The sequence below is a fragment of the Anolis carolinensis genome, chromosome 2 (assembly GCF_035594765.1).
Source record: "Anolis carolinensis isolate JA03-04 chromosome 2, rAnoCar3.1.pri, whole genome shotgun sequence".
Classification (NCBI taxonomy): domain Eukaryota; kingdom Metazoa; phylum Chordata; class Lepidosauria; order Squamata; family Dactyloidae; genus Anolis; species Anolis carolinensis.
Window position 1 is genome coordinate 130,105,782 of NC_085842.1, and position 15,983 is coordinate 130,121,764.

At 40.2% G+C, this 15,983-nt stretch overlaps 1 protein-coding gene across 3 annotated transcripts in view; it reads left to right on the forward strand.

The window, feature by feature from the left end:
* Positions 1-15,983, forward strand: part of adgrl1 (adhesion G protein-coupled receptor L1) — a 242,388-nt gene that overhangs the window by 130,474 nt on the left and 95,931 nt on the right. For all 3 annotated transcript variants that reach the window (XM_062970517.1, XM_062970519.1, XM_008104606.3), the window contains exons 3-4: positions 1,929-2,145; positions 14,884-14,993. In XM_062970517.1, the coding sequence (XP_062826587.1) occupies positions 1,929-2,145; positions 14,884-14,993 (327 nt within the window). The remainder of the gene's footprint in view (positions 1-1,928; positions 2,146-14,883; positions 14,994-15,983) is intronic.

A 15,983-nucleotide genomic window follows, 5' to 3' on the forward strand; every position in this document is an offset into this window, starting at 1 on the left:
CACAAACCAGGAAAAACCTGGTTTGTGGTGAATTAATTTGTTAGTGGGTTTATTCCGTGCATTCTTGGAAGGCGCGGGATAAACCAACTACTACCACTGTCTGGACTGCTTCTTCAAAAGTTCTGGGCTTTTAAGGGGGCAGTCCAAACAGTAGTCCCATAGTTTCCAGGCTAACTTAGCCTGGAAAACCACAAAGACACCAAACCCCTCCCCAAAACCCCTTTTAAAAGTAAAGGAACTTACCCAACCTCTATTGGAGTGGTGCCAGAGCTCTCCTGGCGAGTAGGAATGATGTGCCAGGAGACCGGGGGGGGAGGGGAGGGCTATTTTCCTCCCTTCCTCCCTCCTCTCTCCCGGTGCATCATTCCCACATGCCAGGAGAGCTCCGGCATCACTCTAAGGGAGGTTGGGTAAGTTCTTTCATTTTTAAAAGGGGTTTTGGGGGGGGGGGGGGTTGGGGAGGGGATTAGAGTGTCCAAGTGTTCTCCTGGACACGTACCCCAGAAAGCATGCACTTTCTAGGGTGTGTGTGGATGAGGACCAGGGAACATTCACGTTTTTAAAATGTGAATGTTCACGGGTTAAAGGGCTGTCTTGATGCTCCCCTAGTCAGCATAGACAGTAGTGAAGAATGCTAGAAGTTGCAGGTCAACAATATCTGGAGGACAGCCCAATCGTCATTCTTCTTGTTAAAAGTAAGCAAAGATAGCAAATGTATGGGGAGAAAGAGATGCAGCTATTTGTTGCAAGAAGGCATGCTTTCCAAAATGCCTTCAGTAGTACAATATCTATAATCTAGCAGAGCAGTGCCTAGAGAGGGGAAGGAAAAACCTGGGTCTTGTGGTAAATGCAATCCAGAATGAATGGACCGTGTGCCAAGATGAGCCCACATTTGAAGCATCCCAGTGAATAGCTATATCCAGAAATACCACTTTTACTTGCTACACTGCAGTAAATAGTGGTGAAAATAATTGCAAAGTGAGGGATTTTCCCACCACTATTCCCTGCCAGCCCCAGATATCCAGCTTTGGATAGATGTCCTTGGGGTCCCTGTTCTTTCCTTCTTAAATATGGTGACAGAATCTGAGGGTATGCTCAAAATATGATCTCCTTTCCATAGTAAAGGTGAAGAAAAATCTCTAGTATCGGTTTTGCTGGAAACCTCCCTAATATCTATGCTCAGTCTTTCGTTATTCCCCCCCGCCCACACACCTTATTTACTTCCCACTGCCACCTCTACAGACTTGAAAAACCTTGCAGGATTTTTAGGAGGATTGCAAAGAATTTTTGCAGTACATTTCCCAGACCCTTTTCTCAGTGGCTGCCTCTAAAGTGGGTCACGGATGGTGCGGGGAGGCAAGAGCTTTATGAAAAACATGTCTGGGTTTTTAAAGACACATCTGCCTGAATGTGCAGAGCTGAGCCTGAATATATAGCTCAACCTAGCCAACGAAGGACCAAACTGTTTCCCCACAGATGTTTCTTGTGTGGTGCTGGGGGCAAGCACACCTTGGCATTCTAAACATGTACAGATATGCCACAGTGTTGGGAGAAGGATCTTGAAATCCCTGCTGTTCTTTTTCAAAGAATGACATGGCAAACAGTGGCTTAAAAGTACAGACATACATTGTAGCTCTTGCAGCATGAGAGTAAAGAATATGAAATAGAGAAAAACAAAAAAACAAAATCCTGATTTAGCAGGTTCCCCCCCCCCCCCCCTTTCTTGGATATTAGGTAGCGTACTAGATTCCATTGTTGGGGAAACAATCCTGGACTCTCGGTGTTCATGCTTTGGTCTAATGCTATGTGTTATGCATACCAAAATATGGAAGGATATTGCAGTACTCCACCAGGAAATGAAATGGAATTTGAGGGCTGTGTAGCATAAGACTACTGTGAGCCCTCACTCTCTCATCTTCTATCCCCAGCAGGTCTAAGCCGTGCCGGCTTACCCTTTGGTCTGGTTCGGCGAGAACTGGCATGCGAGGGCTATCCTATTGAGCTTCGCTGCCCAGGTAGTGATGTCATCATGGTGGAAAATGCCAACTATGGACGCACGGATGATAAGATCTGTGATGCTGACCCCTTTCAGATGGAGAACGTCCAGTGCTACCTTCCAGATGCCTTCAAAATCATGTCCCAAAGGTAAGAGACATTGTGGGATTCCAGGCTGGGCGAACAAGGTGCTTCCTTTTTCTAGCCTTCTTTTCTTTCAGATTGCCCTAGGGCCTGTGGTGTTTCTCCAAAATCATGAGATTATGTTTCTTGAAGGCCAACGCCTTTCTTTTTTTGTCCCTTTGGCAAAATCAGAGATAGATGAATTCACAAATGCATTTTCACACTGAAGCAATCATTATTAGATTGAGAGTCAACTATAGGTAGTGAACTTATGCATCCCCAGATTAAGTTGGACTTCAACTGCCATCAGTCCCAGGTACCATGTGATTGTTAAAACTGGAGTCCAAAAACATATGAAGGTTCTCTTTTTCAAGGATGGTGGTAGCTACTGTTTGATTAAGATTGGGGAAATGGATTCAAATCCCCCATAAAGAGCACTAAAGGAACTTAGACTGATAACTTTATTTCAATTGAACCTTCCTCACAGGGCTGTTGTGAATGAAAACAGGAAAAACATGAACGATTCACAGAGCTGTTTGGAAGATGTACAGAATCGAAATAAAGATGATGATAATTATTATTTGCATAAACATACATCTGGCCAACTTTTTCCAAGGGTTTCTGCAATTTTTAAGAAAATCCATACAAATTTTTGAGTAGTTAAGAAATGAAAATAAAGAAAGGCTAATATTTATTTACCATATTTCTCCTCTGCTCTTCTCACCCCGAAGGGAACTCAGAGCGACTTATAGTTTGGCCACTTCAGTGCCATATTGCAAAAATATAATACAATACGAATCAAAGCACATTTAACATAAAATACAAGACAAAAATCACACAAAGCATAATAATGTCCAGAAATAAGATATAAATAAATATTAAGCATTAAAAACCTTTAAAACCAATTGCAATTATTGTGGAGACTTATTAATTAGCAACAGAGGCAGCCAGAGGGTGAGAGCTCTACTTTAGAACTTCTGCCTGGGGCCAGCCTCACCAAACATACTGGGCGTGGCCCCCAAAGCTGTGCTATCTCACCTGAAGCCAGCAGCAGATAAAAACGCCATCACTGGACCCAGAGCCTGCTTTGCTGAGCAACAGAGGCAGCCAGAGGGTGAGAGCTCTACTTTAGAACTTCTGCCTGGGGCCAGCCTCACCAAACATACTGGGCGTGGCCCCCACAGCTGTGTTATCTCACCTGAAGCCAGCAGCAGATAAAAACGCCATCACTGGCCCTTTGTCGCACCCTGTCTTGCAGGTGTGCAATTTCGTATTAGAGACTTACCATAGTCTTCGTTAGTTTTTGGGTTCGGGAAATTTTACCATCGCCTTTGCAAGGATTTGGGGGGGGGGTCTTGGAGGGTCTTTTTGGGTTCAGGGTGGGTTGGGCTATTTTAGTTTAGGTCTGGGGTGGGGTGGGTTGGACAAGACTTGTGGACTAGACAAGCTCGAGACTCTGGGTTCATGTGCAATCCACCTATGTTAAGCCAACCAATAAGATATTGGTGCTCTAGGACTTTTACCAACATGGACAGAGACATCTCACCATCACGAGAAAAAACACCCCCACCTACTTCCCCAAGGACCTCATATCACAGTTTACACCACCCGCCCCCCATGAAGACCTGGGCTGTGCCTGAACAGTATCCAGAGGAGTCCTTTTTTGTGATGATCTGGGAATCTTTGGAAGGGCATAAAGACTGGGACTAGACATGATGGGGAAGGAATCGGGAGGTAAATGGGGGAGCGGAATGATAACCAAACCTTTTTAACTTGGTCCTTTTTAACTTGTGGAATTGTGTGATATAATAATTCTAATTCAGCCAGCACTTTAAACACTCTGGCACTACATCTGCCCTGTTGGATGTCACAAAGGGCCATTTTACGTTTAATGTTTTAACTGTTTACTAATATTAGATCTATTAGCAAACATGTCATAAATGTTTGATTTATATATTTAAATTTCTATTTTTGTTATTTTTGAATTGTTCGATAAGTACACCTAATGTTCATTTTATTGATTATGATTTGATCTGTTTATGTTTTCACATGTATGGTTGGCATTGAATTTTGCCATTATGTTGTAAACTGCTTTGAATCCCCCCAGAGTTGTGAAAAGCAGTATATAAATGCAGTAAATAAATAAATAATAGTATATTTAGCTAAGCTTAGTCATCAGGATAAACATGAGGCAGCAAGAAAATTAAGAGAAGTCTCCAGAAAACCATCAAGCAAATATAAATAAAATAAAATCTGAAAACAAAACAAAAACAAAAGTCCCCACTAAAGCCCAGGAGGAACAGAGTTGAAAGTTGAGCATCCGCAGATAAGTCAGCGGCCCCAAGCCAAGCCAAACCTGGGTTCAGTACTAAGTTGATGGTCAAAGGGAGGCTGGTTGGTAGAATTCCCCAGTACTGTCGTCTTATAAGGTATCAGTGACTTGAAATAACTTTGGGCTATGGCAGTTTTCACGAATTCTCAAAATTTGATTAAATATAGATTTTCACTTTGACCAGCAGAATTTGACACTGTCACCACCCCCATCCCTCACAAAGAAAACTTTTGGCCAAGCTCTCCAATGGTATCCGGGGAGGAAATAATGAAGATTTTGCTGGAAAATAGAGACTTGCATTTGGTTATTTAAAAAAGAAAACAAAAATAGACTTTGAAATAGCCGCACAGGGAATTTATTAATGTAATGATATGGATAGGTTTTGATTAGATACTATTGCCATACTGAGTGGTGTCGGAAGTCATGGGGGTGGTTTACGAGTGGGGGAAGTGGGGAGGTGAGTTTGGGGAAACAATATTTGTATTTTGAATTTGTATATTGTATGTTACTTTCACATAGCACAATAAAAATTTAAACACTTTTGGCTCAAATGGGCAGAAAGGATAGCTAAGTCTAGCAGCTGACTCTGAAAAGAAGGGAAAATAAGTTCTGTTTTTCAAATAAAAAAACCCTTTTGGCTTAATATTTTGTGTTTAGGACTTTTTGTATTCATTTAAGCTCCTAAACCCTTAGAAATTGCAGCTGTTAAGCAGCACACCCTTAACCGGTGTATGATTTAACCAGTATGGATGTAATATGATTAACTCCAGCTTCACCACTACTCTAGATTGCAGCTTAAAACAGTAATATGGGATGGGGAGAGGGAAATAACTTTTGGCCTCTATGTGGTCTATTGAATCCTTAACAGTGTTATTATTAGTACAGTTCTAAGACTTTTTTAACGTTCTTGCACTCAAAGCCCTATCGAAACAGTGGAAACCCATTCATCACAAAAAGGTAATTCAGTGGCAGAGTCAGTCATGAAATGGTGGCAGATGGGGGTGGAATTTGGCATCACTGACTGGCAACAAGATATATAATTTTACATTGGGAATCATTCCTCTGAATATTGTACTAGAGAATTTCATAGTTTTGTTTTCTTCAAATTACATCCAGAGATTGACTCTGGGCATACAATAGCAGCATTTTATGGGGTCTGGTTGTTTTTAGACACTTCAGATGTGATTGATCTCTGGAGTATCTTTGGACTTTACTCAATAACAAGACAAGAGCTCATTTTACTAGTGACAGATCCAAATATTTAGGAGAATGAAGAACTATCAACTATAAATTGGTATAACAGATAACAGCAAGTGAGTTAAGTCATTCAAGTGTAATTTTTGCCCTTTATTTTAAGGACATTTTTTTCTTCACCAGCAGACAGGGTGGTTTTATATTTCTTCTGCAGTCTTTGAGACATAATAGATCAGGCCTCATTCTCTGCATTGTCTCCTGCCTCCCATTCTAGAATCCTTCCCTCCTGGTTTCTCCAACACGATGGTCACAGAATAAAAACCAAACAGTGTCTAAAATTGGCCATATGTGTGTGTCACATTTTACTAAAGAGCAAATAGTTTATACTACTGCTAGGACATACCACATACTAAACCCCTCCCTTGACCTAACAACATAAACTGTTTCCCAAAAGACAACCTGCTCAAACAAAAATCTGCTGGCAAATCTAATCTTAGCAAGTCTAGAGGGAAAAGATAATACTTGTCAAATTGCTGGAGGGTACTCAACTGCCATGAAGAAGTTACTAACCATCCAGCCTGCCAAATTTCAGATCAATCTTTTGAGCCATTTTCTGAGTGTAGACTGGAGAATCTTTGTCCGCTAACCCTGGTTATAATGGTGAAGTGAGGTTCATTAGACCCACTCCTTAACATGATCCTTTTCCAGCAAACCTACAATTTCCAAGACATGTGTGGAATCTGTGGTGCTGCAAAAAACACTTAACAACTGAAATTTTTGAGTTACTGGGAAAGAAAAGGTTAAGGAATGAGTCAGCCTTTCATTGTCTTAACTCGGTCTTCTTTCATCAAATGCCCCAGCAGTGTACCATCTGTTCCATTGTTCCTCGTCAACAATAAACATTACTTCTTCATATCTTCCTTAATGTGTGCAGGTCAGGAAGCCACACACATCCCTGTGTGCATTTCCCATCTAAATATCCTGTACTGCATATAAATGCATTTCTGGTGTAACAGACACTATTCATGTCACAGCCTGATTTTATCCTGTGCCATAGAACTGAAAAGATTAGATCAAGTGTTCTCAAATCTTTTCATAATAGTCCTCCTGAGTCTACAAAATCTCTCTATACCTTCTCCAATGTAACTGAAACAAAAGGAACTGTTGGTTCCTTTATCAGCTGTATTACTGGCAGACATTCAACAGGTTAGGTTTCCCCAGACATGAAAGAAGTAGTGATGAGACCCCCACTTATGCATCTAATTGAGACACTTTTGCTTAGAAAATACAATATTTGAGTTTTGGCATAAAACTTGACTTTCGGCATAAAACGGATGATACTGAAAATAACTAAGCAGCAGAGCAATTGAGCACCATCCAAGGAAACCTAGGATTTGGGCAGGGGCGGGGTTGTTAAAGCCACCCTGAAAGGAATTAAACTTGATTCTCTGGTATTTTGTTCAAGCCATAGAATTAATCTGTAACTAGTATTTGTATGCAATGCTTTCCTGTGAATGTTACTTCCCTGCTGAGCAAGAATGGCTACCTAAATTATTTAACATTCTAATACCAATGTTGTCAGTCACCATTTTAAAAATGATTTCATTTATTGGTAGTAGGATATAGGAAATAATATTTCCCAAGCACTTAGAATAAAATTAGGGTATATTTAGGTACTTTTTTCAGGCAATCTACTAATGTGACACCCCATGGGAAGGTGTAGTGAACTCTGCAATGCTTTCATGTGGTTGGAATATAAGGTCTGCAAGTATCCATAGAGAAGTGAGAAATAAAGGGTACCACAAAACACCTCTGTGGGCCACATTTGTCATTCCTTTGCTTTTACAGGAAGCAAGGGCACCTTGGGTCTGATAATAAACTACATTGTGACCTCCACGCTGTGCATCTTTTGAGAAACTCTGGTTTCCCTGACTGCTACTGAACTATAGTTGTTGTCATCCTTCACCATTGGCAGCACTGGCTAAACCAGCAGTTCCTAACCTGTGGTCTGTGGACCTACAAGAGGCCATGATGTCTTCCCAGAGGCTTCCAAGCAGCTTGATGCTTGCCACCACTATTTTTAGAAACTAAGCACAGAGTGTTTTCATGGGTTTGTAATTAAGCACTGTGACGCTTCAATGTTTGTCCTCATGCTAATTGCCAATTTTGGTGCAGTATCTGAAGACTGCATTTTTGCCTGTAAATCCAATACACCCTGATCTAAGCAGTTACAGCCTCCTAGCTATCCCACCCACCTTCATAACTTGAATTTCATAACTTGCTTGCTTATCAAGCAGCTCCTTACCTTTCTAGTTTGGTAGAAAGGCCTTGTAAGTTGGTGACTGGCTTCCTTTACTCCTACATACTTTTACTGGTGACTGGCTGCCCACCAAATTATTTCCTCAACAGAAGCAGCTGTAGTGGGAAAGCAAGCATCCTAAATAGCCCTGAGAACTGCGGGTGGATTCAAAAATAAAAATAAAAGCAATTGGCCTTTGCAGAAAAAAATCATTAATTGTAATTTACAATATTAAGTGATTTTTTAAGAAATTGGTATGATTTTTAAGTTTCTTTTTTCGCTACTTAAAATTATCCTCTAATTATACAAATGGAGCCCAGAAAACATACGACAACCCAATGGGGTTTCTGTTGCTATATTTCTTACATGCTCTGCAATCCACCGTCCATTCATTCCAAAGACAGGCCAGTTAGACTTAATAGGACTTTACATAGTGAATTGTCAGGGTAGGTTGGGGTGTAATTACTGGTTATGCTGGCCCGACTGGGTTTCACTAATTCCTGGCTCCTTGTAGGTTAGAGATTCCCCAATGTGAGACATTTCATGAACCAATAAATGCAAACATGGGAAGAGATTAAAGATTCTGGACTGCATATGTTTAACAAGTAGAAGATTTGGTCTAACCAGCTGCCATAAACACATGAAGCAAAAATACTAGTATTTTAAAATTTCCAAGTCAATATTTAACTAATTCATGTGTAGATTAAACATTGAGAAAGAAGCAGAAAATAACATGACCTCTTGAAATCTTCTTAGCACAAAATGAAGACTGGATCTACATTTTCTCAGATAATTTAAAGCACTGTTCTGCAGACCTCTCCAATGTAACATGTAAATGCCCCCAGAGCCCATTTGAGGTCTTTGCTGGGCCAAGAGCACACTGGGCTACTGCTGTATCACGAGCCAGCAGCAGCTTTCATGTAGAGGCTTGCTACTTATGTTGCTTCTGCTGGTTACATGGGCGCCCAGTTATGATTTCATCAAAAGCCACATCACATGCAAGCCTCTGCAAAGGAACTGCTGTGACTGGTGACATAGCCGTGAACACTGGATCAGGCTGGATGTAGCCCAGTTCAGCTATCCACATGTCAGAAATACTGGGATCAGTCTGGAGCTTCCAGGAAGTTCCAGAGTAAATTCTGTTTCCCCTTGTTCTGGATTAAGTATTGGAAACAACACCTGAGCTGTGAATCCAGCCACATATCATATGGACTTCCTGCAGCAGTTGCAAAGTACGTCTGCTTTATTTGGCCCATGTAGACATGGCCTAAATCTCTAGGAGAGTGGCTGTGATATCTCTCATGTTACCAGCGAAAAGATGCTGTTAGGTGCTAGGAAGCTCATTATACACACTATGCAGGGAAAAAACAGCATAGTCTATAAAGCATAATCTTTGATTCAATACAGTTTTGGTAATGTGAGCACTTTTTGGACAGAGGTGGGAATTTGTGGTTTTGGATATGTTTGCTTTTACCTTCAAGTCTCAGAAGTCTTAGTCCAATGTTGTAAAATTTTGGGAGTTGCTGCCCCAAAACATCTGAAAGTTGCCCAGTCTCCAGGGCCACAGAGAGAGCTTGGAAAAGTTGTGTTTTTGACCTTAAATCCCAGACAGGCATGGTGGTGGTGGGTATTCTGGTAATTAAATTAAGTTTGTTTGTTTGTTTTATTTTTATCCCATCTTTCTCCCCATGGGGACTCAAGGTGGCTATCAATAACATGACACAATACAATATAATTTAACTATAAATCAAATACATATACATATTTTTGTAAAAATTTAAAACAAATATTTGTGTCATAGTATAAAAGTTAAAATACAATTAAAATTACATTTAAAAACTAAACATCCACCCACAATGTTCCCAGCAGTCTGCCCCTTAATCATTCCCTAAATACTTGATGGCAGAGATATGTTTTCACTTGCTTGCAAAAGTCAAGCAGGAATGGAACCATGCTGGTCTTTTCTGGGTTGGAGTTTCTGTGAATCAGAATATGAACTTAACTGTTTCTGTTCAACATGAAATACCTATATTATAGGCTAACACTATTTTGATGATGAGCACAGTAGAGGCTGCCTAAAAGAAGATGGTGCAGGCACCAAAGGTATTGGTCATTGATACTTTGCAACCCAAGGGAAGACTGTTTAGTTCACAATCAGACCAATATTTAAACATCTAGATTTGGGCTTTTCAGCCTTCGGCCCTGTGCTCCTTTGGCCTTGGCAGTCTTCCAGCTTCCCTTCCTCTTTCAGTACTTTCCTGCCAGTATTTCTATTTTGGCGTTTAGGACAAAAAGCCATTACAAGGTGCCTCACACACAATATGAAAACATAACATAGAATTAAAGATTGGCAGATTTACTGTTACAACACTAAAACATCCATCTAAAAACACTCTAACCTAGCACACAAAATTTACTTAAACAGATTAAAACAGAGGAAGCAGCAACCACAGCCTCATAAAACATGAAACTAAAAGCAGAATGATTGGCTACAAGGCATGTGTGACTGTGCCAAATGAGCATGTTACTACCCCACTTTGCCTATCTGTAGATTCAGTTGCCCTTTTCTCATCCAGTTATCATATCTCCTCTACTTGTTAGGCTTCGTTAACCTCTGCATTCCCAACAGTCTTTTCTCATTTCTTGCTTGTTTGCCTCCTGCATTTCTGCCACCTATCTTTAAGTGACCTTACCACTTTGCCTGCATTTAATTTCTCATATTTCTAAAACGTGTCTGGACAGTTATAAGATGCATACATTTTTCAAAGATTAGTAACTGCTAATAATGCATACACACACTATAAACAAGACTGAGAATATTCTAACATATCTTACTCTTCATATGTCCTTCTTGAAAGTTTCCTTAAACTAGTTAATCTTTCTCGTATTAGTTGTACTATTGTTTTGAATCATAATGCTGAAAGAAACTTTCTGAGCAGTTGGAGTGTTCATGAAGTTTCTGTGACATCGCAGCACCTCAGTCCTACGTACAGAATTGTCACTACCTAAAGAGACTTTTCTCCTTAATTTGAAACAGTTTTCTATATTTCCTGATGAAAAAGTGGATGAGTGCATTTTCATCATTTAAGCCTAATCTCTATGGGTATACCTATGGGTTGGGGGGAAATATGAAATCTGTCCTCATTACATTTTCTTTTAGTCCCTAAATTTCTAGTATTGCAGTAGCTTAAAACTTCATTTAGAAATACAGTTTGGCATCTGAAGAAAATGGGGAGTCAAAGTTATCAAGAGAAAAAGCAAACACAGTAAGTACAGTAGAAGAGTTCTGTTTGTGAACTATTTTCAACCTCTCATTCTCTGCAGTGGTAGATGTTGGGGGACTGAAGGAAAATTGCATGAGAGAGGGTACAGAATTCTCATTTGAAGGTATAGCGCTCCCACCCTTAATAGCTACACTTCTGCCTTCCCCCTGACTTTTCCTTATCCTTCCATTCTCCCCCTCCCAAACTTTCATGTATGCCTGCAGTCAGATGTACTATAGCACCTTCAAATTATGGAATGGAATCTTTTCGAATGCATACTCGAAGACACTACTCCGTAAACGGTGGGTCCTAACCCCAAATGGAGTCGCCTTAGCTCTGTGTTGGAGTCACTAAAATTTGGCAACAGTAAAAGGTTTCTGAATGCCACCCTTTTACACAAATCCATTAGTAACAGCGTGAAATGTTTACAGTGGACTCTGCAGAAAATACTTCATCTTTATTGCACAAAAAGGAAAATCAGCCTGTTTAGTAAGCTTTGCAAATGCTAATTTTTATCTGTAAATGTTTCATTTTATATCTATTTTATATACTTATATACCTAGGGTCATGTAAAAATGTCTTGGGCAGAAAAGGGTCACAAGTGTTTCTTCCGTTTTTTAAACTGCTTGCACATTCATGGTTCCAGCTATCTCCTCTCAGCCTGTTCAGATAACAGATTTGAGTTAGGCACTGGAGAATTAATGTTATTTACCACTGTCTCGATAAATCTTCAGAAGCACTGATGTTATGGGACCTCTCTGCTCTGCCACCGGCCGGAAGTCTGCCACCGGCCGGAAGTCAATGAAAGAAAGATCTGGTCAAATTCATTTGGAAAAGCAAAAAAAGCCAGAATAGCCTACCGGAACTTTATTGATGGGAAAGACAGAGGGGCTCTGGCACTGCCAGATCTCAGATACTACTATGAAGCCACAAATTTTAGTTGGTTAAAGGATTGGATTAAATTGGACAATATGTAGTTGCTTAAGTTAGATGGCCATAATTTAAGATACAGATGGCATGCCTATCCATGGGATGAAAAAGACAGGGTGAATAAAGAATTTAATGGACATATAATAAGAGTCAGCCTTTTAGCAACATGGAAAAGGTACAAGAATGGGATAGAGTAAAAAAAAAAAAACCCTTATGGCTGCGCTCACTGGAAGCAGTCCAGAAACCGGCTACAGATACTGAATCTGGCATGTACAAGGAATATTTGGTTAAAGAGAAAGCGTAATGGACACTTAAAGGTAGAGAAGAATCCGAGATAAAAGACTGGTTTAGCTTCTTCCAACTGCATGACAGATTCAGGAAGGATGCGAAGGTAGGATTTGCCTGCAAAAATCAGAGTTGGAATGTATCTTCGAGAAGGGCAACAAAGGCCTAATCTCCAGGTTCTATAAGTATATTTTAGAATACAGCTTAGTAGACAATCAGATAAAAAGTGATATGATTACGTGGGCCAATGATTTAGGTAGAAATATTGATTTGGAAATTGGGAACATCTTTGGAAAAAGGGGTTTAAATTTTCAATGACTGGCTCAGTTAGAGAAAATATGTTTAAAATGTTTTATAGAACTTACATAACTATTTTGGCTACTGGCCAAAACAAAGAAAACAGGATGAGGGACTTGTTGGAGTTATAAGAAGGTGAAGGGATCTTTTTTCCGCATATGGTGGACCTGTAAAATAGTTCAAGATTTCTGGAAAAACGTGATGAAAGAAACAAATAATATGATTAACAAAAAGGTCAAGAAAATCCCGGAAATGTGCCTATTAGGACTATTTAGAAGACATATTAGCTCAGGTGATGAAGAAATGTGTCAATATTGCTTTGTTGCTGCGAGACTAATAATAGCTAAAATATGGAAGGGGGGGAGAGTTAACTATTAAAAACTGGAGAGATAAATTAGTAGATTTTATCCAAATGGCCAAGCTGACAAATAGCATCAGAGGAGGAAATAATGAATAATTCATAAATAAATGGAGGCTGGCACTTGTGTATCTGGAAAAGAAGACACAGGTAGATTTCAAGATTGCCATATAGGGGATGTAGTGAAAAAAGACATATGGGTAGCTGCTGGTTAGTTATGTGATCCTTATTGACGGGTGTCAGAGGTCATGGGGTTGGGTTCACGAGTATGAGGCTAGAGGGATAAGAAATGTTAAGGTGTAATAACTGTACAGCCAAATTGGGTTTTTCACATGTTTAACGAATGCTGACTGTATACCATTGTGTAAACTTGCTTATTCTGTTGTATTTTTTCTTTTTTTTCCTTTTTTTCCCTGTTTTTTTGGGGAGGGGTTATAGTCTTTGTTTTTTATACACACTATAAAACCATAACAAATTATTTTTAAAAGAAAAAGGTGGAAAAAAATTAAGTTCTGCTTCAAGGCAAGGAATTCCGTGGGTGACTGTCATGCCCAACCAGAACTGAAAAACTGACTAAGCCCTTGGTGGGGTTTCTTTGGAGGTAGAAACCTTGTAAACCTAACCCTCATCCTGCCCATTAGCAACCTCAACTTCATTGAAGCAGGTGATGGCAGGTCTGTGTCTCAGGAGATCTGAGCTTATGCTGGCTCCAGTTGCTTTGGCAGCCTACAGCCCCTGGGAGCCCCCCTTCTAACCTCCCTTGCCTGTTGCATCAGCCTTTCAAGGGAGAGCAGGTGGCAGAAGCTAACGAAGTGGGGAATAGAGGGGCAGTGCTTCTTAGTTACCCTTCCAGACTGGAATAAGGCTGGACGGGGAGAGATCTGATGATTTAACAATAGGTTGTGAGAAGACTGCTTATGGCCTGGATTGATATGTGAAGGAGACAGAAAAATAAACCATTACATAGGGATTCCCTTGCTTCACACTGCTGATGTAGATGTCAGGTATTAAAATCCCCCTACCCTATCCAATGAATCCTATTCTCTTTTAGGAAGTGGTATATAAGTACAGCAATTTCTTTAGGATGTGGTAGTATTGGGCTGGATGGAACCATTGTCTGGTAGTGCGGGATAGAAAAGAACATTTAACTTCTGCAAGATGTGTCTGAAGAGCCATAAAGTGTCAGTGAAATATGGGAGTTATTTGTCTTCTTGAGTGCTTCTACAAAGACATATTTGATGTTGTTTGGAGACAGATAAAGGGCTATAGCTTGCTATTGTATGGGTGCGTCTTTTGGATTTATGAGAGAGTGCTAAATATATGACATGGATTTAGTTTAAATATGTGGGACTTTCTTTACACATGCATGAAGGCTGTTAGGTATATTCTGTGCCCAAGAGAGGCTTTTCATAATGCAAACCATAATGTTTGGATGGTTTTGGCAAGATCTAGCCTAAAGTCGTTTTTCATGTAGGAAAAAGTCAGAGAGCGAAAAAGATGTCTTCCAAGTCCAGACATGTTTTTGCTTTCAGACCAGATCAGAAATGAGGTTGGTTAGTAGAGCTCTCTCCATGTTATGACAAAAAAGTATTTTGATTATCCTAGTAGTTGTTGTGCCTCCTAATAGCTGGCAAACGCTTTATTCCTGAGATTATGTTTCCCAGACAAAATAGCTGTGCAGCAGTTTTTCAGACTCTGAAAATTACTGAGCAATTCTGAGTGTCAGTCAGTGCCATCTAGTGGCTTCCTTTAGAGCTGCATTATATGTTATTGATTTCACCATCTCTTTCTCTTTTTTGTCTTTCAGGTGTAATAACCGGACACAGTGTGTCGTGGTGGCTGGCTCAGATGCTTTTCCAGACCCTTGCCCTGGCACCTACAAGTACCTGGAGGTCCAGTATGATTGTGTCCCCTACAGTGAGTCCATTTCTCATTGTACTCTGATGCTTCTCCTGATTTTTGTTCTTGATCTAATTATGGTCCCTGCTTGACCCAGGGAGGAGAGATGCTGCAGGCTGGCCCCTAATATTTTCCTAGGCAGTTCTGGCATAAAGTATGGGAGCATTATATATTTTATAGGAACTGCTAGCAAAAGCATAAGACAAAACAAGGAACTCGGACATTCATGCCTGTTGTGTCAAAGGGAGGAATTCAGTGACTAGAACAATGGTGGAGTTGACCAAAATACCTCCATCCTGCAAAGAGAATTAAAATTAATGGCTTTGATCTGGATAATGGAACCATGGGGTTCATGGTTTCTATCTGCCACTCTATCACTCAAATGGTGTTTGGGCAACAATTGCCATAGTGTCTCTACCTTTTCCCCACACTGAACACTTTATATATTTGGTTGCCATTCACTTGACCAGGTAATAAATTCTCTGGCTCCAAATTTTGGGTATAATATTTCTCTGCAGTATAATTTTTGGATTGAAGGTTTAGGATAGAATGTCACCCCAGCTCCACTTATATGCTGTTACCTGAATCAGGAACCCTTTGGCGGGGGATGCTACAATAGCAGAGTTTGCAAAAGCTATTGTTTTTGACTGCAGGTTCCAGAATCTCCCTTGCTGCACTGTCTGGGGAATTCTGGGACTTAATCCAGATTGACCATGACCCTCTTCCATTTCAGTACCTGGGATTGATTTTTCCTGAGATCCACCCTTTTTCCTGGGTAACTGTTATGACAGCAGGATTATACAGAAGGAATGCCCTTTCACATAATTTGAAAAAATCTGGAATTCTGAGTAGCAAACAACTATAGAAGAAAGAATATTAATGAATATATGTGAGCCCACACATGCCTGCATATGCAAGCTGTAGGTGTTTGAGATACATGCTCTTGTTGTGCATGGTATGTTTGCAATAATTGTGTGTGTTAATTTGTGAGGATATGTGTGATTCTGT